Raw genomic sequence first — 27,956 nt, forward strand, 5'->3', positions numbered from 1 at the left:
CTTCATGTGTGGTCCAAAGAACAGCTGGTAGAATAAGACAGCCACAGCTGGACCTGACTGGGTTTATGTCATGTTTGAGTTCTGGCACCAGGTGTAAGCCTCATAAAACAACTGTCTCACTTACAGCTGGAATATTTATTAAATCACAATGTTTCTGTCCATCCAACCTTCATTGGTTGTATATTCTTACCAGAAACCTTTCTAGTGCTAAAAAAAAAACATAACTCAGAGATTTTGGTCACAGATAAATTGAGATCAGACTAATGAACACCTTGCACATGTATCAGTAGTCAGCTAATATAACTGGAAGAATGACCGATATGGCAGTATTATTTTAAAAGTAATTTCACAAGCACTCCACTGTAGGCTTCCGCAAAATCTGCCAATCAGAATAAAGTGGGCATTAATGGGGCGGGCTTTAAGAGCCAGGAGCTGTTCGGGAAGATGCTGGACAGGGGGAGCTGCATAGCAGACTCTGGGGCAGTATAAATATGTATTTTGTTTAACTATGAATCAACAAAACTCTATTGGACCCCAGAATAAAAACACACGACTTAAAATTAACACAAAATGCCGCTTTTACACAGTCTTGACAGTGTTTTGAACGCAGTGGGCGTTGTGTTTTTTGAACGCACCCTCGTTTCATTTTTAAGCGACACAGCCGGGCTTTCTGGTGACGTTTAGGTGGGGAAGTCCAGTGTCGCGGTGCTGCGTTGACCTGAAAACAAGACACACTCCAGTTACACCTTTCTACTGCACACGGCTCATGACACTTCCATAGAAACCACAGGTAAGTGTCAAAAAGCGCCGAGAAGCCTTCATTTTCTAACGCAAGGAAGCTAATAACCGGCTCCGTCTATTTCCTAGTAGGGCTACCGTTGGCTGGCTGGCTATGCTGTTAGCTAGCTGCTTGTTTGTTGACAAATATGAAAAACAAATGTGTATCTTGTTGTCTGGTATATTGAGTTGGGTATGTCTTGTCTATGAGTAGACAGCCCACTTGTGTCACACTGCCACACAACGTCAGTGGTAGCGTTTTTCCTGCTATATCATCGAGCTGACATTAGCCTAGCAGCCGTTCCAGTATGTAGCCCTGCCCTTGTGTTTGATAGGTTTATGTGATAATCCAAACAGCGCAGTCACTTAATAAACTGAAAGGGTCTGCTGTGTTTCTGTCGCGTGACTCAAATATAATTCCCACACTCCGGTACAGGCTGCGTTAACAACAATGGAGAGACCTCCCTTCAGGCAGAACCAGAACTTCGGAGACTGGGAACTGAAAGAGAGGCTGGGGATGGGAGGCTTTGCCCATGTTTACCTCTACCAGCATATGGTGAGTGTCCAGCCAGGAGAGCTCCTGACCCTATACGTAACTTAGGAAAGGAGTATATGGTGTTGGAAATTGAAATGGTCTGTTTTGAAGTAATCACCACCTGCTTTTGCTTGACTGTATTTGTATAATAATGGGATGTCTGCTGTCTGTTTTGCAGCAAACACATGAAAAACTGGCTATAAAAATGTGTCGCCTGGAGCTTACACCAAGGAATAAGGACAGATGGAGCAGAGAGATCCAGATCATGAAAAAGTTGGTATTTATTTTTTGTTATTTTTCTTCCTTAGTGGCTTTTGTTTAAATGTGTCACATCTGTATGTAACACTTCTTAGTGTCACAGAGGTGCCATTTGAATCAAGTTCAGCTTTCTTGTTACCTGGCTTGACAAAACCTGAAACCCTAGTCAGAGATAATGAAGATCGCAGTGATAATTTAGCCAGAATAAATTTCATTCCTCTTGACCAATGAAGCGCTGGCTACTAAAGTCAGATATTGTTAGATGAGTGTGGGATAAAGATCTAGAAAGAATACTAAAAATAAAGTGGCAAAATGCATCACTGGTTGTCCAAATAGGACAAGAGAGAAGTTAATATACATTACCCCAGTTGTGGATAAGTGGCACTGCTCCCAAGAGGCAAGGGGAGTAAACCCTGGCAGAAATCTAGAATGGGGTTTTGGCCCTCCTGCATTCTGGTGTATCTCCAGTTGTTCTGATGTCCTACACTGGATCCAGGGGGGCTCATCCAAGACAGTGAGGTGCTCACATCCTTACTTTAATCCAAGTCACATGCAAATCATGACTACCAAGCCTGACCTGTGGAGTGTCTGCAAGAGCCTTTCTTTGCGCACATATTTCTAATATTTCTAATGTGCACTTTAGCTCTTGGAAGGTTAAAAACACATTATTGCATACTGAGGGTGTTCATGACTGTCACGGCTGTTGTGGAAATCACTTTATTTTGTGTCAACATTAAAGTAAGATAGAATAATCTGTGTTCTTGAATTGTAAAACAGATGTATGAGCAGATGTTTATAAAGCATAAAAACATATTTATGCATTATCTGCATCATCAAATAAATACATGCTATTTTTTCAGTGGTGTCAATAAAATACAGCTCAGCAAGTTGCATACTAATACTCTAAAACTAATCTGTATCACATATCATATTGAAAATTGGAAAATCTGTGAAAATGTGGTGCTGTAAGCAGATTTTTAAACCGAAACTCAAGAGTATATGTTCAGCTTATAACCATAGTGAGCATTGTTACCATGGTGATCTAACCAGGTAAAAAGAGAGCCAGCTTTGCGACAGTGAATGCGACACACCTCACTAACCTATTAGACTAATTTTTTTGGCTTCCAGATCAGGTTATGCTCAAAGTTTTGGTGTATAATTCACTTTAAGCACCACATTTTGTCTGATTCATGTAATTGCAGTACGCTCCAAGTGTGATACAGATTCTCTGCTGAGGATTACCTTTTGGATATAAAACCTGCTAAGCTGGTTTTCGTTAACACTGCAGGATGAAGGTGTGCAGTATTTACAGCAGCTCAAGCTGTGCATCAAAGGAATTTAAATGTATTGTGTTGTTGATGTAGCCTGATCCTCATTTGCTTCCAAGTCTGTTTTACATTGAAGGAATTACAGCTAACAAAGCAAAAGACAGGAAGATGTTAAAGACATGATTAGAATAGAGTACATCAGAGGGACAGCTCAGGTTGAGCAGTTTGAAGACAAAGTTAGATGCGAGGCTGAGATGGATTGGACATGTGCAGAGGAGGGATAGTGGATATATTGGAAAAAAGGATGTTGAAGGTGGAGCTGCCAGGCAGGAGGAAAAGAGCAAGACCACAGAGGAGTTTATGGATGTAATGAAGGAAGACGTGCAGACGGTTGGTGTGAGAGGAAAAAGATGAAAGGGATAGTTTTAGATAGAGACAGATGATCTGCTGTGTCGATCCCTAATGGGAGCAGCCGAAAGAAGAAGAGTGCAGATTGAAAAATTAATAAGTCTGCTTTTAGGATATTTATTACCAAGAATATTAAATCATTTGAGATGTCTGCTTTGATCTGGCAACAAACAAAAGTGATTCAACCCTCATCTGACATCTCCATGGTGATAATGTGCTTATATTAGCCTAACTAATCTGTAGCTAGCCACAAGGTAGGGCATCATTATGTATGTGTGTGTTTGTTTGTTTAGATCCATCAGAACATACTCTGTCGTCCTCTTTTTCACGGATACCTGGAAGTTAAGCTTTAATGTAAACCTGGGAGAAAAGCCCCACTGATCATTTTGCTGGAGCTAAAAGAATTCAGACAGTTTTCTAACTCTCAGTGAACTCACTGTGTGATTGATTTTTGGAGCTGAAGGAAGTTTTACACGAGGAAATGGTGAATGACGTTAGACTTAACAAGCAGACAGCATGACACAATGTGTGAACAGATAAAATGAAGTGTGCACTAGAGCTTTCTTTCCTTGTTCCTTGTTGTGGGCCTTCTGAGAACTCTGGCTTTATACAGTGTGATCTTCTTCACAGTTATTGGTAGTTATTAATCAATTTGTGAAACCCACAGGCTTGCAGATGCAATAAAGAGTTGCACTGTTATGCAGACACTGGATGACTGTGCAGAAGTCTGTCTGGATGTCTTTAAAAAGTAATGTGGTTCCATCTCTCTCACTCAGGTTAAATCATATCAATATCGTGACAGCCCAGGAGGTCCCAGAGGAAGTGGAGCCCATAGCCTTAAATGATCTTCCACTGCTGGCCATGGAGTACTGCTCCAGAGGAGACCTGAGGAAGGTGAGGGGTCGGGGGGTCATTTAGATGGGATTGATATTATTTGGAGAGTTTAGAATTCAGAAATAATATGCAGCAGACTTTGCCTGAGAGCTGTAATATTTTCTGTCCAGTGATAGTTTTGTGGGCAGTCATGGGTGCACAGCGAACAAGCTTTTAATAGGAAATTCAGCGTGCTTTCTGTGGCTCCAGTGTGACAAAATGTGAATAAATTCAGGCTAAAAGTAAGGATCGGAAGACTTTATCGGTATGTGGATTTAAGTCACTGACCAGGGTCATATTTCACAAGCCCTGACCACAACTCAAAATATCATTAAAAAAAGTTTAAACATAACAAAGGCAACAGATCAATGAGAAGCAGTGAGCAAGGCCAGAGCCTGACACCTATAAAAGAGGATGATAAACAGGTGTGTGAGGCAGGTAGTGTTTGGAGTGTGGTCCTGCTCCTGAATTTCACATAAATTATCTCCAGTAAAATCAAAAGTGTGAAATATAGAGGCCACTACACACAGTGAGCAGTATATAGAAGGTAATATATGGAGTGATAGTGTGAAGTTAGCTGATGTTATCTGTATAGCACTTTTCAACAAGATTGTTTAAAGTGAGTTATATAAGACATACATTTCATTAAGTACACACACAAAGATAAATAGAAGATGAAAATAAGCACATCATATCAGACTTCTTAATTTCAGGAAATTTCTCACCCTTTGGTCACATGTTCTAAAAAATACCGCAGCTCTGATAGGATTTCTTTTTCCTGATTTGCAGGTGCTGAGCAAACCTGAAAACTGCTGCGGTCTGAAAGAAAGTGAAGTGCTTTCATTACTTAATGATGTTGGTATGTGCATTGTTCGGCTTATTCATTCAGACATTTCTTCTTTTAACATGTGTCATTGGCTTTGATTAAGTCTGACTTCTGCTCCAGGATCCGGTATCCAGTATCTCCATGAAAACAAGATCATACACAGAGATCTTAAACCGGAAAACATTGTGCTACAAGACATCAATGGGAAGGTAAACCAGCTACTCTTCCCTTTTTTTTTGACTGCTCTGTTTGACTACTACTTCTTTCAGCTGCTCTCTTTAAGAGTCGCCACCGAAGATCTGATCTGCCTCCATATCATCTCTAGCATCTTCTCCTGTCACACCAACCCTTACATGTCCTCCTTCACCACATCCTTGAATCTTCTCTGAGGTCCTCCTCTTTTCCTCCTCTCTGGCAGCTCCATCTTCAGGATCCTTTATCCAATATATCTACTATCCCTTGTCAGCCTTGCCTCTCAAACTCTGAGCTGTCCTCTGATGTACTTGTTTCTAATCCTGTCTATCCTGGTCGCTCTTAACATCTTCACCTCGCCCTCCTGTCTTTTTGTCAGTGTCACAGTCTTGAGACATCACAGCAGGTCTCACTACCATCTTGTAAACAAACCCTCCCTGACACTCGTCTCCACCCACTCCACCCTGCCTGCACTCTCTTCTTCACCTCTCTTGTGCACTGTGTTTTTCTTGGATGGTTGACCCCAGGTATTTAAACTCCTCTACCTTCACTATCTTTGCTCCTTGTATGTCCACCTTTAGACCTGTCTCCCTCTCATTCACAGCCCGCTCTGTTAGACTGCTCACCTGAAATAAACTCTTTTTTTTATTCTGCAGTTGGTTCACAAGATTATCGACTTGGGCTATGCTAAAGACCTGGACCAGGGGAGTCTGTGCACTTCATTCGTTGGCACACTTCAGTACCTGGTAAACACTTAAAGCAAACATTTATTTATCCTCAGATAGTGTATGTTATGTGCTATGTGTTATAGTAATTATAGATTTTAAATCCTTGACTTTACTTTCTACCTTTTATAGAAATGACTGAACAGGGTCATTCTGAAAAATCAATCTGTGCCTCCCACCTCACCTCTTTATAGTCAGCTTGATTTCTATAGTAACATCAGTATATTGATCTCGAGACACTAGCTCTATAATTTAGGCCCTTTGATTTGCTGAAAGAATTGTGAAAAACCTTTTTAGGACCAAAAGTTTTTTAATAAATTAAAAACGTGAACACCTGTATTGTTTTTTCAGCTCATAGCCACGGGCTACATTCAGGAGTGTTAAATAATTGAATATGACTATATCAGAAAATTATCTTGACTTAGAACACATCATGGCTAGAAGACAAGCCTGGTATCACAATGTGGGTGAAAAAGCAGACCTGTCATATGATGTAACTTGTTGACCAACCACATGGTGATATAACCCTTAAAAAACTCAATTTTCTCCGGTGAACTATCAGAAAACATAACATACATCCAGGGTGGCAATGCTCGTCTCTTATCTGTGTCATAAACATTGAATTGGTGCAGTTTTCTTACAGAAATGATGACATATCTTATGATACTGATGCTCAAAGGTGGCTATGAAAAAAATATTGTGTTGAAGAAAAACAAGATTGTAGCATTATAGATTGTGATACTTGGATCAGATGTTAACCTGATATAGTAGCAGTTTATTTATTTTTTATTTATATTTTTACATCTTGTTTTTTCCATCTCTGAAAAAGATGTCATGAAGGCTCAAAAAGTAAAAACTAATAAAAATGGTAACATTTCAACTCACCCCTACGTACAAAGTCAGCCTGTAAGTCTGAAAAAATATTGAGGGTGTAAATATAAAAGATAACACTTTGGATGGCTTCATTAAATACATAAAAATGACTGTATTAAAATATATATATATATATATATATATATATATATATATATATATATATATATATATATATATATATATATATATATATATATATATATATATATATATATATATATATATATATATATATATATATATATATATATAAATATAAAAATTAGCCGATTTGCAGGTTCTGGGCTCCACTACAGTTTACCTGGATGAGTGGGCGACCCACGGCTGCTACAGGGCCGTGGATTCACCATTGAGATCATTTCTTGTGGGTCATTCCTGCCCACCCTTTTCTACTTTTCTGTTTACTCTCTACTGTCACATAAAGGATGGAAATGCCAAATAAGTCTTTAAAAGAGATCACTTCGTGTTTTATGAAAAGATGAAACACTGTTGTTTTTTTTCCCTCTCTCCAGGCTCCTGAGCTCTTTGAGAATAAACCGTACACTGTGACTGTGGACTATTGGAGCTTCGGAACAATGATCTTCGAGTGCAGTTGCGGTTTCCGTCCATTCCTACACAACCTGCAACCTGTGCAGTGGTAAGTTGATCCTAGTGTGTGTCACTAATTTATGAACTACTGGAAATTAGATGAGTCAGATGTCTGAGTAGAGTATGCAGGAGCCCAGCTCTGTTCTCACGTCAGATTTTATTCTACATCACATGTTTGTGCTTTAATTCGACTGAGGTACATTGAGAACTGCATCTTCTAAGTACTTCTAGTACTTTGTATTGAAAGAATTTGATATTGATCCTATCTGATCTTGTCTTCAGGGCCAGCAAAGTGAGGAATAAAGGTCCAAAAGACATCATGGCAGTAGAAGAACTAAACGGAGAAGTGAGGTTCTCCACACATCTCCCCTACCCCAACAATCTCAGCAGGTCAGCTGAAATCATATTTACTGAGACGTTTACTTATTTTATTGAGTTGTTTGTCTCCTGTGAGGACAAATTAGTTTCTTCATGGTGTTGTGCTATAGTAATTTAAATGGAACGCAAAATAGCCCAGAGCATGTGAACTGTGGTTGTTGCTAATTACCCTCCCTGAAGACCTGTTTTAAATGTTTTAACTGGTGTTGTACAGGACGCTGTTGGAGCCGATGGAGGCGCTGCTTCAGCTGATGTTAAAGTGGGATCCAGTGCACAGAGGAGGCCAAGTGAACCATGAAACCAAGAAACCCCTGTGCTTTGAACTCCTTGATCAGATACTGAGTATGAAGGTGAGTCACTGGAAGAGCTGGCTCTTCAGTCAGTAATTTGCAATGACACGCAGTGCCCTAGAAAGTTTTAGTGTTTTATTTTTCTCATCTTAAAATTATAAAGACAAGAAATACTAAAGCTGCCACTGAAGCTTTCACTGCTTTTAGGCATTTTACTGCTAATCTCACTGGAATGATTGTAGCGTTTGTATGTTTGGTGGGCCAATCTGAAAGAAGCTGTGCACCATCATTGTCACTCATACAGGAATTATTGTCATCTATTTTTCCTTTTAAGATTTATTATCATTCGAAATTCTTTTTATTGTTATGCTCTCTGTTTGCATTTGTTCTGCACGTCACATTCAACATGGGTCACCTGTACGTAACTTAACGGTCACCACCCACACGGCAGGTTTTTGCAGTTTACACAAACACGGGTAAAATCCAAAGTGATATTTAAAGGAGGCCTAAACATGCTAAGAGATACGCTGCGTTTTTTAAAAATCTAAGTCACATTTTTTTTCTGTTTTGTTAGTATCAGAAATAATTTTAAAACTAAACAATATTGATTACTGATGATGTTGCAAATTCAACGAAAACATATTATAGTTATAAAAGTACAAGTCATGTTCAAAGGTTAATTAGTCATTCGAATATGTTTTATAGGTCTGTACAGATTTGTGGTGATAAATGTTGATAGTAAAGCTTGTAAACTTGTGATGTAAGTATTTAGACCCATACTTGAGGACTCAGATCTTCTTGGGGTTAACTCTGTGCCAACCTTTTTTAAGGGAGTTTGGTCTTGTTAGAAATATTGAAATAGAAACCTTGATTGTTTGTTTGTTTTTTAGCCAATGGGGAAATGTTTGTTTTTGTTTTTCTGAGCTCAGGATTACCCATATTTTTATATACCCATCCTTTACTTTCTCCCACTTAGTATCTCAATTCCTGTAATAGGGAAAAACATGATGCCACCATCCTGTTTGACTTAGGGACAGTATTGATGAGGTGATGCAGAGTCTGTACATTGTCCTTCACACACGTCATTATAAACTGGGCAGGCAGATAAACCAAACCAGAGGATTTCACATGTTCTGGTTTCCTTCTCGCTACTCTACCATAAATATCTGATTAGTGATGGGCTGCTTCTACACAAAGGAGCTCCAGGCCTCATTCACAGTGACCACTGGGTTCTTGTTCAGTTTGGTTTTGCAACAAAATCTCAAATGTTTGGTTTCAGTGCTGTGGAGATTTTATATTCTTCCCCATATCTGACACAATCCTGTAATCCCACCTCATTTAAAAGCATCTTCTCTGTGCCATAAGAGAGGCCAAAAGTCTCAGTGGAGTAATGCTGTCAAAACACAAGCACACACATGTATTTTACTGTTTGTGTAGCAATTCTCCAAATCCATGTTTTGGTTTCTTTTGTCTTCTTGTGGGAAAGAAGTGTAAGTGTGTGGGGATGAGTGAGGGTTGTTAATAAGAATTCCAGTATTTCCAGTTTATGCTACACATTAGAGCTTTCACCAAACATAACATTTAACAACAACTTGAAATCTTTATAAAAATGAACTGGCTGGCCTCGGCTGTCACATCCCTCCCCATCTGCCAGTTTTTAGCAATAAATTAATTCCAGCTCTTTGGTGAGGCAGCGGTTAATCAATATTAAGAATAATTAGATTCTTGCAGCCCTCTGCTGGCCCATGTACCGCCACATACTGCAGAAAATGATAGATCACGAAGTAGTTTAGTTTATACTGACGGGTTTTCTGTTTTCAGGTCGTCCACATCCTGAACATGACCACAGCGCAGGTCCACTCCTTCCAGCTGACTCCAGACGAGAGTCTCCACAGTCTGCAGAAGCGCATCGAAGCTGAGACCAAGATCGAGGTGGTGAACCAGGAACTGCTGCAGGAGACGGGAGTGTCGCTGGACCCCAGGAAGCCCGCTGCACAGTGTGTCCTGGATGGAGTGGTGCGTTGATTTAACCACTGTTTAGATGAATGAAAGGATTTTAAATCTAAAATCACACATGATGATGTACAATAACTTATTATTAAAATCTCTTGAGTTGTAAAAAGACTACTTGAGATCTTTGTAATGGTTTTCTTTCCTCCTGTGTAGAGAGGGTGGGACAGCTACATTGTCTATCTGTTTGATAAGAGCATCACCAAGTACACTGGCCCCTTCAGTGCCAGACGTCTGCCTGAGAAAGTCAACACCATTGGTGAGTTCATATGAAGTGACTCCAGTTTCTGAAATGAAAAGGACTGTTACATGACAGTGTTGGCTCTCTTCTGCGCTCTATAAAAACTTTCATGGTTTTTATTTTCCCAGTGCAAGATGCCAAGACGCAGCTGCCTTTGGTGGTGATGAAGAAGGTGTGGGGTGAAGCTGTGAGCTACATCTGTGGCCTGAAAGACGACTACAGCAGACTTTTCCAGGGGCAGAGAGCTGCCATGTGAGTCACATAACAATGATGTGTGATGTGCTTTAGCCCAGATCATAGTTTACAATGTGAATCCATGACAGGATTAAGAAATAACATCAGCTTTATGCGTCTGTGCTATTTAAATATTAAACAGTGTAAGTTGAGCTTTTTCATTAAGAGTGTTTTATGTTACATCCTAGCAGCGTACAACCAGATGTTGTGGTTTTGGTGAAGAATAGTTATTGTCAAACACAGAAATAAAACGACCGATATTTGTTTCATATCAACTTAATAATATTAGTTTTTCTTTTCTGAGGAGGAGATAATACTCTGTGTTTGCTACGGATGAAAAGACACCATACTTCATTGCTTTACAATCCCACGTGCCAGCATCAGTAGCTCTGTTTATATTAGACTTGAATTTTAGTTCATCATTTTAAACAATTATGTTCAGCACGAGCCAGAACAAAAAAAGCTCGTAGCAGAAGAACTGAAAGTGATAAAAGGGTACTGTGCGTGAACGTGTGAGTGGATCATTAATGGTTGCATCCAGATTCCTTTTACTCTTGCATAATCCACTTCTGTACGTGCTTTGTGAGGTATTGGTTGACTCTTGGTTCCTTGTTTCTCTCAATGTGGCTACTATGTTGGTTTTTCAATGCACGCGAGCCTACATTTGGGCCACATGTTGCTCCCGTCTGCCAGTGGTTGCCCTCAAAAGATGGGCCGTACGGTCAAAATTATGGTTTGAACTTCACCTCAACCTCATCTTTGCTTTTTATGAGTTGTTTTTTTTTTTTTTTTTTTAATTTAAATTGAGTTCCAAGAAATCTTCCAAGATATATTTGTGGTCTAAGTTATGAAGTAATCCTGATTACAAAACAGGATTAACCAAAATAATCTAGATTATGATTTCTGCTCTTATCCAGCAGCACACTTACACAGGCTTTAGATACCTGCATTATTTTCTGAGTGTGGACAAAGTGTAGAAATGGAGCAGGAAAGAAATTAACTTCCTGGTGACTCATGTGTACAAAAAGCCTACTGTTATTAGGCTGACATCATTGTTTTGAAATGTGACACACCAACATTTATGAAAGAAAGTGATAAGGCCCTGGGAACAGAGTTTCAGTAGGATGGTTCACTTAAAACGGGTTCAAAACTGAAACTGGTTCTCAATTCTATTTATGCTATTTAAGTCATTTCTCTTTGTTACGCTCACGACTTCTGCTTAGTAGCTAGGAATCCCAGTGTCTCCTTATTTATCTGCAAGTTTTTGTAAACAAAAAAAAAAATCATTTAATAGTTTTAGTAATTGCATTTGTTGGTCCAGGTTGTATTATTTGTACCTTGAAGCCTTAAAGTTGAGCCCTGAAGAAACCCATCTAAACGTTTTCTGTAAATTTTATTCCAACATTTAACTGTTGGTTGAATATTTAGAGCAATGATTTAGTTGTCAGCTGAATATAGTTGTAGTGTAGTACACGCCCTTCAGCTCTGCTTATTTTCCAGTGTAATTCTTCCAGAGCACAGTCCTAGTTTTAATTGAACTTTCTGTTGTGTTGCTCCTCACACTCTGGTCCTTGTGACTGTTGCTCCTTTGGAAGCTTTAGCTGTGGCTGGACTGTCAGCCTGCCTTCTTCAGTTCTCCGCCTTCCTCTTGGAGCTTTCTGACTTTACTATCTCCTCCTTCCCCCTCAAGGTTGAGCCTCCTCCGCTACAACACCAACCTGACCAGGTGTAAAAACAGCATGTTCGGCTTCTCGCAGCAGCTCAAAGCTAAGCTGGATTTCTTCAAGAGTAGCATCCAATATGACTTGGAAAAATACAGCGATCAGATGCACTATGGCATATGTGAGTGTTTGCTGGCAGCTGTTTGCTCTTTGTTTCAGTAAACATGTTGTAGGGTGCTCGGTGAGCTCACATTTGTCTGATTTGTCCAAAGCCTCAGAAAAGATGCTGAAAGCCTGGCAGGAGAACGAAGAAAGAGCTGCAGCTTTTGCTCAGGTAACTCATCTTTTAAAAATAAGATACAGACTGGTAGTTGCTGACCAGCTAGTCCAGGCTCTTTCATGTTTGTTTTTTTCCTACTGGTTTACTCCAGTAGGTTTACCAGGTTGCTCTCATCTTGGACTGCAGCTGGTGAGAGTAGTTCTTCTTCTGGTTTCAAAATCACTTCTTAGGTGGTCCCCTGGCCTACGGTGAGGGCTGCAGACCAGAACAAGGACTACCTTCACCTACTGCAGTCCAAGATGGTGGAGTTGATGTTCATCTGCAGGATCACAGTCACTGAGGAGGCTCAGTTCGAAGCACTTTGCTAATGAAAACATTTGCCTGGATAAACGTATTAAATTCAATTTAATAAAGAACACGTGTAGGTAGGGCTGGGCCATATCATACCGTTCACGGTAATAGGCAAGGCAAGTTTATTTATATAGCACAATTCAACAACAAGGTGATTCAAAGTGCTTTACAGAGACATTAAAAACAAAAACAAATAAAAAGCACCGGTATAATGTCGGGCAACGATAAGAAAATGAAATATTGCGATAGAATATGGGTAAAACGCGCATGCGCAGTGCCTTTGTTTTCATACGCAAATGGCGGAAAAAGCGTGCCGGCGACGGAGAATGAGAAGGGCGAAAGCGGATCGGTGAATGAAACGGATGAACCAGAATTGGTTTGTAAAAATGCTGCAACTTCAGTGGTGTGGCACTGGTTTAGCTTTCGTCCATCAGATACACAACAAAGCACTATTTATGGTAGAGCATGCTAGCAGGCCCACGTTATTACTGTGTTTTTTGGAAAATACAGCACACTTAAAATCAATCCTTTGATTTTTCTGAAAATCGACAGTGCCCCTTATAATACCGTGTGCCTTATGTATGAATTCTGGTTGTGTTTACTGACCTCGAAACGATTTTATGTGGTACACGGTGCTGGAAAATGTTTTAGTACGACTTTGCTAAGCTACGAACCCGCACCGCTTGATGGGCATTACGGCTATCATAGGCAGGAGCCTCGTGGAGTGATACGTACTGTGCTTCAACATAATATTACCGTATTGTGTGTGTATAACCTCTTTTTAAGTTTTGTGGATATTATACATGGTTATGCTGAGGATATGTCGGCCAGTTTCCACTGGAAATGCCTTTTGGCTAAACTGTCAGCAAGGAATTTGCATTTGCACTGTTCAATTTTTATATAACTTTAATGCACATAAAAAACAGCTGCTTGTTTAAGTGAAAATACGTTGATTTTTTTTTTTTTTTTGCACTAATAAAGTTGTGGAGTTGTAAAGTATTTTGTCTAGTGTCAATTATATCGTCAGTTATATCGTTATCACAAATTTTCAAATGTATATCGTGATAAATATTTTTGGTCATATCGCCCTGCTCTACGTGTAGGAATCACTGTGATGTTTACCAGTGCAAAGGCTTCCTATAGCAGCCTTTGGTTGATCCATTGTCTGTCCTGCAGGTGGCAGAGGTGAGCCATTTGGATGATGAGATCATGGCTCTGCACTCTGAGATAGTAGAACTACAGAGGAGCCCATATGCCCGACGCCAAGGAGACAAGATGGAGCAGCTGTGAGTATTAAAAGGGTTTAACCTGAGATGATTTAATTTGTAGACATTTATCAAGAGCCATCTAAATCCCACATTTCACCTAATTTAAAAGACATAAGTCACAGTCACTTGTTGGCCTTTGATTCTTTTTGGTTGGTTTGCATAATGGTGTCTGCAGATGATTTTGACACTTTTTGGTTGTCTGTAGACTGATGCAACAGATTTCCCCGCTTCACCTGAGAAAATGACCGGACGGTGCCAAAAAAATCCTACATCATGAATACATTTACGTGCACACTAAATATTTCAAATATGACACACACTTTGACTGAATACCGATGTACTTTGAATGTTTGCAACATGCTTTGGACTGGTGTACAGAGCACATGGAAATGCATCTAAATTTGACTCCCGGCTTCTTGCCTGTTTACAGTCCACTCAGTCACCAGTTTGTAAGGATGGTTATGTCGTGTACATAAATGTCATGATGGAGAATTTTTCCAGAAGGTTTCCAGCTCTGTTTGGACAAACAAACAGATGGATAACATTGAGGGAAGAAAAAAACCTTCCTTCATGACTAAGAGGTCGAGATCGCAACAAATAAATGTGGGACAAAGAGGACAATTGTGTGAAAGAATATGGGACATATTACTAATGCTGAAAGGCATTTAACACGTGAAGGACAAATATGTTTTATTTCAGTGTGATGCTCCCAATTGCCTTACCACAGTGATCATAAAGGAAACTGACATCTATATTTAATTATACAGAAATCTTCATATTTTTATGTGTTCTCCTTTTTTATCCCAGTAAATTTTTTAACGTATTTACTCAGATTTTTTTGTCTCTAACAATCCTCTATCAACTGACACGTTTGTTTCTGAGCTGTGCACTTATAACTGACGAAATAACTGGGGAAAAAACAAAAGCCCTGCATACGTTCATTACCTTTATCTAGTTAGTGGAAGTTTCCCGGTCTTTGTCATTGCGGCAACTTTTATTCGTTTTATTTAGTTTTAGGAAGTTTTAGTCATTCCACAAAAGTTTGTGTAAAGCTTGTGACTTTATATTAGCTTGGAATTTCCTCATAGGCAGCAAAAGACGGTGACATGTTAATCTGCACAAACCCCATGATGACAGTATTTCCTAACAGCAATGTATTAAAAGTCAGACTCTTTACAGGCAAATTTGTACGTCTGCGTTAAATCTGTACTGTAGGTATTTTGTAACCACGACCTGTTTGGAAGTCCTGTGCTATAACTTACACTGTAACCTTACATCCACCTTCGTAGAGATTTAACCACATGTTGCATCTCTAAAGAGAGAAAATGCACATCTACATGCAGAAATGACAAAGGATCACTTTACAAAGACTCTGTAGCGATTCAAAGCAGTATAAATTAAAGTTTTGACTTTAGATCACAGTGTGAGTTCTCAGTCATCACCATGGTAATTTAAGGACTTCTTTTATTTCTCCTTTAAATAAATCCAGTCGCTTTTCTTTCCAAGCTCCTTAGACTTGAGTTTTAGAGCCAGTCATGATGTGAGACTTTATCTCAGTAAAAAAAGCTGTTGTCCCATATAAAGGGGGCACATGAGCTCCACGGTCTACACCCAAGTCCAGTAAAAGAAAACACTAATAAACTTGGACTGTGGAGGAAAAGCATGCAGGTGCAGGGAAAATGTGCAAACAGCACTTAAAAAGGCAAGAAGGTGAAGAATGAGAAGCTGACCAGGAAGTTTGAGTCACGAACCTTCTTGCTGTGAGGCAACTTAAACCACGCCACCATGATGTTGGCAGATTTTTGTCAGTGAAAAAGTCCATTTACTTTGAGATCTTGAGAACACGCGCAGAGAAAAGGTCCAGCAAACAGTTCGATGTTGACTGACCATCAGCTGGCGGACGTTTCTCTACGGTTGGAAAAATGCCTCCAAAATAAAAGCTTTGCTGATGCCAAGACACGGGGGCAGAGAGGCAGTGTTTAAAATTGGCTTAAAATCTTTTATTTATACTAAAGATAAACAAAAAAATTAATTAAAACAGGTTAACCCGGAGATAACATCATCATTTCAACCATGTTCAGCCAAACATAAAGTGAAGTTTATGCAGGACTACAAAGTCTGTAGCAAAGTTAATGAGAATACATGCCAGGTGATGTAAATGGAGGCAAATCCCCATCCACAGCTCAAATATCCAACTTCAGTGAAAAATCCACTTCATGCTGTGTCATCAAAGCCTGCCAGCTCAGAATCTCTCACAGAGTGGGCTCTCCTGACTCAGTGGGAATAAGCATGAAGTCCTAGGATTTCATTTATTTTCCTCCAAGCCCTCTCATTTTCTTTTCCTTCTGTACATGAGTGTAAAAGTGTCTGTAGATTCTCCAGACGCCATTGCTGATAATAAACGGAGGCCAAGCTTGTTGGCTCCATTTGTGGACAGAGCCGTCTTATTCGACTTTATTTGTAGATAGAAGCAGGGAAAAGGGAAAAGGAGATTGGTTTGGAGAAAAGTGAGTGAAATTACTGCGTTTTGTGGTAACTGCTGAAAATATGTGACTGTAACTTGATTCCAGCCATTGGTTGTACTCCTCCTTGTTCTCCTGTCGACTGTGGGAAGTAAAAAATTTGTGTGTTTTGAACACATTTGGTCTGAACGCACGTTAGGAAGTACCAGATGCAGTAACGAGCCCCAGCTGAACTCTAACTGGGGGCATTGCAGTTATGTGCAGCTGTGCACGGTGAAAGCTTAAAGTGCCCCTTCTTTAAAAAATGCGTTTTGACCATGTTAGCTTTGGCTCTGTGGGAAAGTTTCTGATCCTGGTGTTGAATGTTGACAGTAGAGACATAATGATGGGCTCGGTGCTCTTCCTCTTTTTAGTAACATAGCTTCTAAAGACCCTGTTCACCACAGCCTCGCTGTCCTCCTTCAGTAAATGATACAGCAGAAACCCCCATGTAGGCCAGATCTTCTCAACATATCACCAAGTTAATAAAGAAACATAATCGCAGTGACGATAAGGGATGTGGCTGAAGTTTCTTACAGCATAATGAGGTGCTGAAGTGCTGGTGTAACCTCACCTGGATGTATCTTGTTTCACTCCACAGTGACAAGACTTTGCTCTACATTTTAGTCGATCAAACTAGTTTGCTCTTGGGTAAAAGTTTACTTCTTTTTCTTTTGTAAATCCTGTGAATTGCTGTCACGTCATGCACTGGATTGAAAGCGTGCCACTTTAAATTAAAAACCGTCCTCGGTGCTGCTGTGAAAGTTCTGACCAGTGCCTGTCTTCAACACATATGGAGAGGATACCAGTGGTGTTTTAAACATGCAGCTTCAGAGAGTAATCTGATCATGAGCTTAGCTTCAGAATTCAAAGAAGAACATTTTAATGTGATAAAATAATTTTTTGCAGGGAAGAAAAGGCAATCGAGCTGTACAAGCAACTGAAGATGAAATGCAAAGGTAAGAAACGTTGAATGGATCATTTAAAACTCTGAAATCAGAAGAGAAATTAATCCATTCTTTAAACTGAGATGTTGTTTGAACTCTCTCCCCCCCCCCCCCTCCTTTGGTTAGTACCTGACTCTGATGTGAGCTGCGACAGTTCTGAGATGGTGAAGGCCATCATCCAGACAGTCCAGAACCAAGACAAGGTCCTCAAAGATCTGTTCACACACCTCAGGTAAGGGTCCACCCATGCTTGACAGTTTGATTTCACCCTGAGTTTTACACCTCTGATTACTGTTAATTATCTGTGGTCTCATACACTTTTCTTTGTTCTTAAGTGCCACAGTACTAGTAATGCATATTTGTATTTGAATTTATTTATTTAAAAGGGACAGTGCAGTTTAACATAGTTCAGGTGCAAGACATGAGACTGATGTACCGCACATAGGTTTATAGCTACTGCTAATTTTCAACAATTGTCCCTTGTTGGGCTTACAGTCTAAATAAATACATATTACAATAAAACATACATTTTCATAAAACCAAATTACATCATAAATACAATTACAATTAATAGACAATAATGTAAAATAAAATTAAAATCATCAGATAAAATGACTACAACTTTGGTTTCCCTTTAACCACACTTTAACCTTCAATGTAAAGGATCTAATGTCTGTAATCAGTTTGATATCGGTTGGAAGTGTGTTCCACAGATGGCAAACCTTTATAGAAAAAGCTGACTGACCGAATGTAGATCTGCGGTATAATATCTTACAGTTACCGTTCACCTTACTCCTAGTAACACGATTACTGTCTTGTCTCTGAATGTATCTATTGAGACACTCTGAGTCCATCCTATTTATACATTTAAAAACTAATTTAAGATAACACCAATGATTAAAACTCTTAAAACTAAGTAAGTTATATTTCTGTAAAATGTGACAATGATGCCACCACCGAACCGATTTTTTATCCATTATTTTTAAAGGTTTGATTATATAAAGATACCACAGGCTGAATTGTAGATGGTGCTGCTTGAGTCCAAACTGTCATACAGTATGAAAAATGCGAAAATATCATAGAATGCATAAATAACTGAGCTGCTGAAGTGGGTATATAGTGCCGAATTAACTTAAAACAATTCAGATTAGCCTTGACCGTCTTAGAAATCTTCTTTACGTGCTTGTCAAATTTAAGATGTGAATCTAAGATTATTCCTAAAAACTTAAAATCTTTGACCTCCTTTATTTCTTCGTTCCCTAGATTGATTTTAAAATCATCAGATGAATTTCGTTTCCTAATCGAAAAACACATAGAAACAGTTTTTTTTTTAAATTCAGTACAAGATGATTTTGTTCCAGCCATTTTTGGACACCATTTAGATGTATCATTAAGGTGTCTGCTGCTTCACCAGGTGACTTAGCTGGTACGTGTATCACTGCATCATCTGCATAAAGTTGACAGTTGGCTTTTGGGCAGCTGGTAGGCAAATCGTTTATAAACAAACTAAATAGCAATGGGCCAAGAACAGATCCTTGGGGAATACCGATTCTGTTTTCCAACATGGATGACTTTTCTTTATCAACCCTCACACACTGTTCTCTTTTGTGAAGATAGGACTCAAACCAGTCAACTGCTTGCTTTGAAAAGTCAAATTTTATCAACTTAGAAAGAAGTATGTCATGGTTGACAGTGTCAAAAGCCTTTTTTAGGTCAAGGAACACTGCACCCACAACACTACCATTATCCAGATTACACTTAATATTTTCAACAAAATAGCAATTTGCCATTTCTGTGGAAAATTTTGGTCTAAAACCAAACTGCATTGGATGAAGCAGTAGATTAGTCTCTAAATAATCAATTAACTGTGCTGCCACAACCTTCTCAAGCACCTTCGAAAGAACAGGGAGTATGGAAATTGGACGATAATTACATATCAAATCACGCTCGCCTCCTTTAAAGACTGGAGTAACTACAGCCCTTTTCCAGTCAGTTGGGAATGTCCTATTTCTTATTGATAAATTTATAAGATGTGTTAATGGTTTTGTCAGGAAATCTCTATATTTTTTAATAAAACAAGTGTCCAAGCCATAAATATCCTTTGCCCTAGAATCTGATAATTTCTTAATAACCTCTGTGACCTCTGCTTCGTTAACCTCTTCAATAAAAAATGAGTCTGATGAATCGATAGGTCTATTTTTAATAGTGACCACTGGAGAGCTGAAATTTTGCATTAATTCTTCTACAGATTGTATAAAATATTTGTTAAATTCACATGCCATGGAACCCTTGTCTATAATAATTGTGCCATTTATATTGACTTGCTCAATTTCCTTCCTGCTAGATGATCTGTTAATTAAATCGTTTAAATGCTTCCAAAGGGAGACATTATGACCTTTAGCTTTTTCTATAATATGAGTGTAATATAAAGCCTTAGCTTTACGCAATTCCATGACTACTTTATTTCTTAGGCCTTTATAGACCACACAAAGTACCTCTCTCGAGGAACTTATATGTTCTCTCAGGGCAGGTTAATGCTGAATCCACAGGTAAAGAAAGATGTTTTCCCACTCTAGTCTCCATCCACATGAAAATGCAAATAACAGTATCAAGTGCCGCCAAAGCAAAAGGTGACACTATAACCCCAATTCATAGATTCATGTTGACCAGTCAAAAGCCTGCAAACAACAACACAGTGCACACCTTTGATAATGCAAGAAAAGTCTTCATGTTCCTCGTCCATAAGTAAGCACAGAAATGGAGATTATAGAAATCTTGACCCTGGAAGGAGTTTATCTAAAGTTCAGTGACGTGAAATAATGTTTATGTGAAGATGAAAATCCCGTGTATGTGAGGACAGGGCCTAGATTAACCCGCTGATTTATAAAGAAGTGACGGCTCTTAAACACATAAAACGTCTGCTGGTGTTAAGGAAAGTTTAAGCTGCAGACTTTACCCCCTGAATTTTCAGTTACTCCCTCCCTGCTGAGGAGGAAACTTTTGGAGCATAAATTACTCCAGAACTTGAATCCATCCCCGGTGTGAGGTCTACACTGAGTCTGTCTAAAGGGTCACAGTGACTGTGGAAAACATCATTTATGTTGTATTTTCCCTGATTTGTCTCACCCCAACAGTAAAATCCTGATCAGCAAACAGAAGATCATTGACTTGTTTCCCCGGATTGACAAAACTCTGGAGAGCATCAAGGACGCTGACAACACCGTGATGCAGATGCAGATCAAGAGACAGAGGGAGTTCTGGCACTTACTTAAGATCGCCTGCGTGAGTAAATCTACATCAGTCATCAGCAGCCCGGTCTACGTTTTCCAAGTTTGTGACTTTGTCTTTAAAATGTAGTGTGGGGCATGATGCAAAGAAGTGGGGGAAGTTGTGTAACTGCTGGATAAAACTATTTATGTACAACTAAGAATAAAATGTCATCAGCTTTTCTCTAATTCTACAGAATATCAGAAGTTTTGTCTGATCAGCATCCAGCTCAGATAAATTTAGTGTACTGGTGTATAAGAAAAGAAAAAAGGAAGTCTTCTAATTGCTGGAGCTGGATCTCAGTAATATCCTGGAATAGGTTAAGTTCACTTATTCATTTTCTGATTCCCTTTTCTGCAGTTGTCAGACCCAGTGGTGGTGAGCTTTGTTGTACTTTCTGTGATCTCCTCAGACTCAGCTGCTATAAAGTACCAAACACAGAGTGAGCGGTAGGGTGTGCCGCCTGCATTCCTGCTGTAGGAGAGGGGAGGCGTGTTTTTTACAGCTGCCTGTACCGGTGTGTTTCTGTCTCTCCTTCAGGCTCAGAACTCGTCACGGAGCTCGATAGCAGCCAGTCCCGAGTCGTCCAACCTGCTGCAGGTTTCTCAGTGGTCCCAGTCGGCACAGCCCGTCAGTTCCCCGCACCCCCTCACCTCCCTACCAGGGCCAAATGACAGGTAATGTCCACTCAGCCGTGTAGGGACTGGGGTCAGCTCTACAAGTGAGATGTTCACACTCCTTTAATATAGAATTCAGCAGAAGCACCTTCAGCATTGATAACAGCTGGTAGTTTGGTGCCAAATTACTAAGGAAGTGTCGACACGGTGAGGTACCTGTTTGTGAATGTGGATGCGTATATGTGAATAGCTTAGTAATTTCCTGTTCATATACAGGAAATCTCACATCAAACAAAGACTTCACAGACATCTTCCTCTCTCGACAAATGGTCATGATTTGACTCACTCAGCCAGATTGTTCAGTGGTCTGACGGGCTGATTGTTGAGCCACAGCTGGACTCGGTCGGTCTCAAACTGAGAAGAGAACGATACAAACAGCTTTGTTCCAATAGCTATTAATCATATCTTTCATTTCCTACATGATGTTGGTATATTTTCCTCATTATGTCTCATATTGTTGTCTGATTTATTTTTATTTTTTAACTGCATTTGAGAATGGATGACTCACTGAGTGCAGATCATATCTGCCCATGGGTACAGCTAAAGTAACTTGACCAGCTGTGGTGCTGGAGCTCGAATCAATGCAGTCGATCAGATCGCCATGTCCAAAGTGAACGTGTGAATCCTTCCTAACTGGTGCATCAACTCCCTGTTGATGTTCCAGAGAGACTGAAGCTTTATTCAGTCTCTGTTACCAGTTGCTGGCTGGTTGGGGTCATGGTTGTTTCAGGTCTTTAAGCCCTATGAACTGGTTATTAATGGATCGTCTTGGCACTTATTTGGCACACCAGGCCATTTTGAAGCGTTGGAAAAGCTCTAAAAATGCGACACACTAAAGTTTGTGACTAGCCGTGCAATGCAACAGAAGATTCCCAGGAGTTAAGACACCACAGGCAATCCTTGTTCCTGTCATACGTCTGTCACAGTTCCAGGAATGACTCATGTGTCATGAAATCCCTCCATCCTTCTTTTTTTTTTCCCTTCTGCTTTTAAAAAGTTTGGGCTTGTTGGCAGCTGACTAAGCATGTATTCCTGCCAGAGGTTCTTTCCCCCAGCAACATTTTCCAATTCCACCTGGGGGGATCCTGAGTTATTCCTAGGTTTACCTTTATTAGATGTTCTACCCTGAGGTCTCCACCCAGCTGGCTTTTCTCAGAAAATCTTCAAAGAAAGATGAAGAATGATTCAAATCTCCCACATGACTCAAAAAACAGAGCTGCAGCACCTGCCAACCCTGGGAGGAGAGCTCACCAGCAGGGAGCTGTACAAGCTGGACTGCAGGCAAAAGCTGGACTTAGTTTTTGGGACCTGGAATATGCACAATAATTGATTCATAATAGTTTTGTTTTTATGAAGCATTAAAAAAGACACATGCCTGAGGAAGATCCTATGAATTGGAGCATTGCATTTGGAAAAGTGTTTTCAGAATGCTCGTAGTTGGTACATTTTCTTTTTCATTTTTCTAAATATTATTTCATCCTGTTCTGTTTATTACATTTCCAGCCTGTGTTAGCTAAACTGTTAGTATAATAATAACTGTGCACATGACTGAAGCATGAACATACTGCCATATATATAGTTTGTAGGTCAGTGCTTTGTGTTTTGCCCGTGGGCGTTCTTCTTTCTGTTGCAAGATAGTAAACACATTGTGCATATGAAGGAGGCGTCATGTGACTGAATTGTGTTTTACAAGCTGTGTGCGTTTCCTTCAGTGATGCTGCCCCACGACTCCTGCAGGAGAACCAGAAGTACCTCAGTCAGCTGACCAGCCTGATGCAGGAAGCTGCTGACGAACAGGCCAAGAGCATAGTGGTGAGTTTGCTGCTTTTTATCTGCTGCTTTTAAGGCTTGTTTGTTATTGGAGAGGGCTGCATTTAAATCAGCCATAAAGTCTTAATTTATTTTTATTTTTGCCTTTGGGAAACTAGCCGCACTAGGCGTCGCCTATCTGCATCTGTGAAGGACCTGAGGCCTGTCAGCGTGTCTTTAATCTCATTTAGGAGGACAGGACAGGACCTCGCTGTTCTTTTTTTAGTCTTATCATGAAGGAAGGAACTTTTTGTTTCTTTTAAGCTTGCAGATGTGATAAGAAAACAGAATCACACTGTGTTCAGTTTCCTGTATATTATATAGTAATATTTATTAGAGTGATTAATATAAATTATAAATTTTGAATTATATTTTTATCAGTTATTAAAGATGATGACAAGCTAACACTTTATAATAACCAACACTTAAAAACAAATCATAGTTAAATTGATAGTTATTTAAACAGTAGGGATGCTATTAATCATATGTATTCATGTCTTCATGTTTTAGTTATATATTGAGTAATCCTAGCTGATAATCAATTATTTGAGGCTGTTCTCATTACCAAGTACTGCTGTTCATTCGAAGCCATAATGCTTGATTTATACTCTTAAATCTGACATTTGACTCTGAAATTTGATCAATACTTTATTAACATATTTCAGTAAAAGTCACTTTTGTTCCAAGCTCATCATAAACAGCTCAGTTTGAGCACAACATGATGTACTCCACCAGGTGTTCTTCTGTTCTTCACTGGTCTTCACGTCACACCAGGAGCATTTTGGAAGCAGGGGTCTTTTATTTTGAAATTCTTTCTGTAGTTTCTGTATGCATCTTGAGATCTGAGGTTATTTTCAGTGATGCAGTATAGAACGCTGCTTCTGAAACGCACCGCAGTGCACCAGGTGGAAGCCGGTCATGGTCATGAATGCGTGCAGTGAGCCGTGCATTTCACGGGGTCACTCTAAACGGCGCTCTCTACACAGTACTGCAAGTTATGCTTCAGGTTTCCTTTAGCGTCAGTTCCATGAAACACATGTAGCGTTTATAGTCAGACTGGTCTCACGCCTAACCGTGGGAACGCACGGGGCGCCGCTGGGTCACATTTCAGCTCTGACGCAGGCGCTGAAGCTTATCCCGCCAACTCACATTAATGCCGGCAATTCTAACTAATGTGCTGCCGCGTGTTTCAGAAACACTCCAGTGGCAGCTTCTCAACAGAAGTTGTTTGAAGTTCAATAGAGCAGGTCACACAAAGAAAAGCTTTTCAAAATAAAAGACCTCACTCTAAAATGCTCCAGGTGTGATCTGAAGCCCTGCGACAAATGGGACAGAGCACACCCCACATGGTGCATCTCTCTTTAAAGTTGCAACTTCCAACTTATGTTAGCAGTGATTTTTATTTTATTTTTAACCATTTTTAGTAAAGTTTTATCAAAGGCTGTAGATGGTTGTTGTAAAGTCAAAATGTTAGACCGTTAATTGTTAACAAATATTAGATTTTTAATTATAATAATATTTAACTGTGAACTAAGGTGGGTTAGCTATCATTTTACCTTTTATTAATGATGATTGTTATGAAGCGTTATCAAAAACTCTGTAAAACGAGACTGTTTGCAACTCACGTCCAAAACTTATTAAAAACTCAGAGATTAAGATATATTCAGCACGTTACATATTCTTGGTTGTCTTTTACTAACGCCTCCATTTCCATCTTTCAAGGACCAAGACTGGAGCTGGACGAAATACGAAACTTTAACAACAAAACTAAAAAAGCGAAATTCGTAAAGTCCGCCCTCCACCCCCCGCCTGAGTAACACTAAGGACTGTGAGCTGATAACGCGGCTGAGCGGCGTCTAACAGTACAGTAGTACAGTTGTACATGGACTCGGGATTTTCTCGTGAAAATGACTTTCCTGCTCATCTTTAAAGAAAAAAAGAGAAAAAAAAGCTGAGTTCACACATGCTCAGCGGCGTCCGTCTCCTCCCATCGTCTCACATGGTGGAAAGTTTGATTATTGAGCTTGTTTTTTATGACAAAACAATGAAGCTGTCTCTCTCTCTCTCTCTCTTCTTTTCTTTATGCTGCACAATATTCATCACACTTTGGTTTTTACTATCACTGCAAAAATGGAGCAAACTATAGCACCACATTTGAGGGCTTGAGGTGGATCAGTCAGGTGGGAGAGCGTTCGACAGGAACGTGGGAACTCGTTTGACCCCGTGGCATAAAAGAGAAACGCAGGAAGGTGTCGGGGGGCGCTGGAAGGCGGGTTTGGGGAGGAAATAAGAATCAAGCAAAGAGCACTTTGATACTCCCATGTGTCCCTCTCTGTGAAGAGGTGAAACGTTCCCAGCTGCCAAAAATGTCGCAGAATTTAAAGCGAGCAGAAACTGTCAGCGTCGGTTTGATTGATTTACTAGAAACGTTTGAGGGCGCGTGTTGAATTCTCTGTATGTACGTTTTTAAAATACAAGTGTTACAGGCAGAAATCCCATGGCTGGCCATTATGTTCATATGATGTGTATATTGTATGTGTGTCTTTTTAACCGTCATGGATGTAAGGCGGGGTTTTCTCGTCTCGTTCGGGTGCAAATAATGTACGCTAAATTCATAGTCGTGCAGAGCTGAAACGATCAGTCCGTAGTTTCCATAGAAATCTGAGTAATTCTGTAATCAATTCTGCCTCAAGACGAGCAGGTGGTGGGGCTCGTGTTCAGACTGTGCCGTAAAACCACTGCAGAAGAAGAGGACGGGGTTAAGAGACCAGAGGGCTGCAGGGCGGAGGCAGATTTAATGGGACGGTGAAGGATGGCGAGGCTGGCTCTGTGCTGCACACATGAGCTGCTCCAGAGGAAGTTCTTTTCAGATTAAAATGTAAATCTGAAAGTGCACGTTTCCAAACAGCAATTTATATCCTCACCTGAGGGACGAGGTTACCTGCTGAGCTGCATGTGAGTAAAGTTCGCACGGGAACCTTTGTGCTTTTAGTCACCGTTGCAGAAAATAAATTGCATATTCATGGTGATTAAAAATAAATAACACGATTCACATTTGGCCGTCCTCCCACTTTAAGATGATCTGGACCGTCTTCAGCACAGCGGCCGTGTTTGCATCTCTGAGTGAAATTACCGTTATTCCACCAAATCAGTGAACACGTTTAATTTTCTGCAAACGCCTCATGATGCCCGTCTGTCTGAGAGTTTAGGTTTTCTCGTGTCCTAACACAAAGAAAGTGTGTGTTGATCTTGATCTTTGTTGTTGGTGTATTTTTGACAGATTAAAGGCAAATTATTTATTCAAAAGAAAATAAATCAAGTTAAGTTAAATGTGGAATGTTTCTGATCTCTCTAAGATGATCATTTCTTTTTTTTTTAATCAAATACGGCCAAAAAGAAAACCATCTCAAATGTCAGTGCCGTTTTTGAACAGTTTTATATTCAGACTTTCCGTTAAGAGAGATTTTAAGGATTCTCAACTTTTTCTGAAATCAGAGGGAAATGATAGTCAGTGATAACAAATGTGTCATCCACCGGAGTCTATCATTCAAAAAATGAGAAAATGTAAAACAAATGAGTAATCTTACCCTCTTATCCAGCTCAGGCTTGCAGGGGGTGAGTGTGGAAATCATTTCCTCTGTTTTTAAATAATTGCATGTGTAAAGCTCAAGCCTTCACTGAGTCACACCGCACACCTCAACACGTTAATCAGGTAAAGAAAACAGGATGCAGGTTTAATTTTATTTCATTAGCCGTCGGCTCAGTGGGATAGTCTGATGTTCTGCGTCCCACCAATCGGACCCACTCCACAGTTTGAGAACCAAAAGGTAAAACTGGTGTAAACAGACCCAGAGCTGCTCTTACTTTCGTTCGTTCCTGTAGGAGGTCACGACTGAAGTTACTGACAGTGAGAAAGTTACATTTGGAGCCTTTCAATGATAACAAATAATGCCATCTGCCGGAGTCTGTCATTCAAGAAATGAGGAAATAAAAACAAATCGGATGCATTTAGTTTGTTTGGCTTGTCTGCAAGTCTCCAGCTCGATTTTTCCTCTCATTAACGATCAATCTGTCAAAAATTAGGGGTTTTTGTCCTTATTGTTTTAAAAGTCCAGAATTGATTCATCCATGAGTGGGAGTAAAGCAGTGATTATTATAATGTTACACGGTAACATGGTGCTGAAGAAACGCTTCCTGTTTCTCCGGTTTCTCAGATCTGAGTAACAGGAAGCCGAGAAGGTCTCGGGCTAATTTGCTTGAAAAACAAATAAAGACTAGCCGGCTAGTCGTTTCAGCTCTCACCACAAACACGAGTCGTTTCTCTCTGACATCCCATAATAACAGGAATGCAACAACGTTGGTGCAACACGGTCTGGTTTCCTCTAATCTGAGCGATCGAACCCGGGGAGCGATGGGTTGCATGTGCTGTACGGTCGTGTTTCTTTGGGCCAGAGAGAGAAATGAACTTTCTTGTATTTATGAAGTTAAAGTGCAATGGCTAAAATAATATTTTTCTTCTTTTTGTTTTGTATTTAAATAACTCCGTTTGTTTTCTTTCCATTTGAGTTTTGTTTCCGTCTGCTGGTTTAAGTATGTTCACTTTTTAGAAATGTAATTGTATGAAGATCAAATGTTTACCTGGAAATAAAATAAATCACTTTGGCACGATTCCTGTGTCGATGCTTCTTTCAGTTACTCAGTGAGGAAAAGCTGGAG

General features: G+C 39.8%; 1 protein-coding gene across 1 annotated transcript; it reads left to right on the forward strand.

The window, feature by feature from the left end:
• The first annotated feature begins 479 nt into the window (after positions 1 to 479).
• LOC134633635 (inhibitor of nuclear factor kappa-B kinase subunit alpha-like) lies at positions 480 to 27,908 on the forward strand. Its single transcript, XM_063482548.1, has 22 exons — positions 480 to 790; positions 1,214 to 1,333; positions 1,491 to 1,585; positions 4,023 to 4,140; positions 4,909 to 4,978; positions 5,066 to 5,154; positions 5,794 to 5,883; positions 7,251 to 7,375; positions 7,609 to 7,716; positions 7,919 to 8,054; positions 9,816 to 10,010; positions 10,161 to 10,263; positions 10,374 to 10,497; positions 12,170 to 12,321; positions 12,413 to 12,474; positions 13,948 to 14,057; positions 17,450 to 17,499; positions 17,614 to 17,719; positions 20,622 to 20,769; positions 21,295 to 21,431; positions 23,144 to 23,243; positions 24,963 to 27,908. The coding sequence occupies exons 2-22, from the start codon at positions 1,229 to 1,231 to the stop codon at positions 25,026 to 25,028; spliced, it is 2,289 nt and encodes a 762-aa protein (XP_063338618.1). The 5' UTR covers positions 480 to 790; positions 1,214 to 1,228; the 3' UTR covers positions 25,029 to 27,908.
• The last annotated feature ends 48 nt before the right edge of the window (positions 27,909 to 27,956 follow it).

This window comes from Pelmatolapia mariae, linkage group LG8 (assembly GCF_036321145.2).
Source record: "Pelmatolapia mariae isolate MD_Pm_ZW linkage group LG8, Pm_UMD_F_2, whole genome shotgun sequence".
Taxonomy (NCBI): Eukaryota; Metazoa; Chordata; class Actinopteri; order Cichliformes; family Cichlidae; genus Pelmatolapia; species Pelmatolapia mariae.

What these genes read in the sequence shown, in the direction of transcription:
- LOC134633635 (XM_063482548.1), top strand. Translation starts at nt 1,229, where the DNA reads ATGGAGAGACCTCCCTTCAGGCAGAACCAGAACTTCGGAGACTGGGAA. An exon ending in TACCCCAACAATCTCAGCAG is followed by an intron (nt 7,717 to 7,918) that starts GTCAGCTGAAAT and finishes GGTGTTGTACAG; the next exon opens with GACGCTGTTGGAGCCGATGG. An exon ending in CAGGGGCAGAGAGCTGCCAT is followed by an intron (nt 10,498 to 12,169) that starts GTGAGTCACATA and finishes TTCCCCCTCAAG; the next exon opens with GTTGAGCCTCCTCCGCTACA.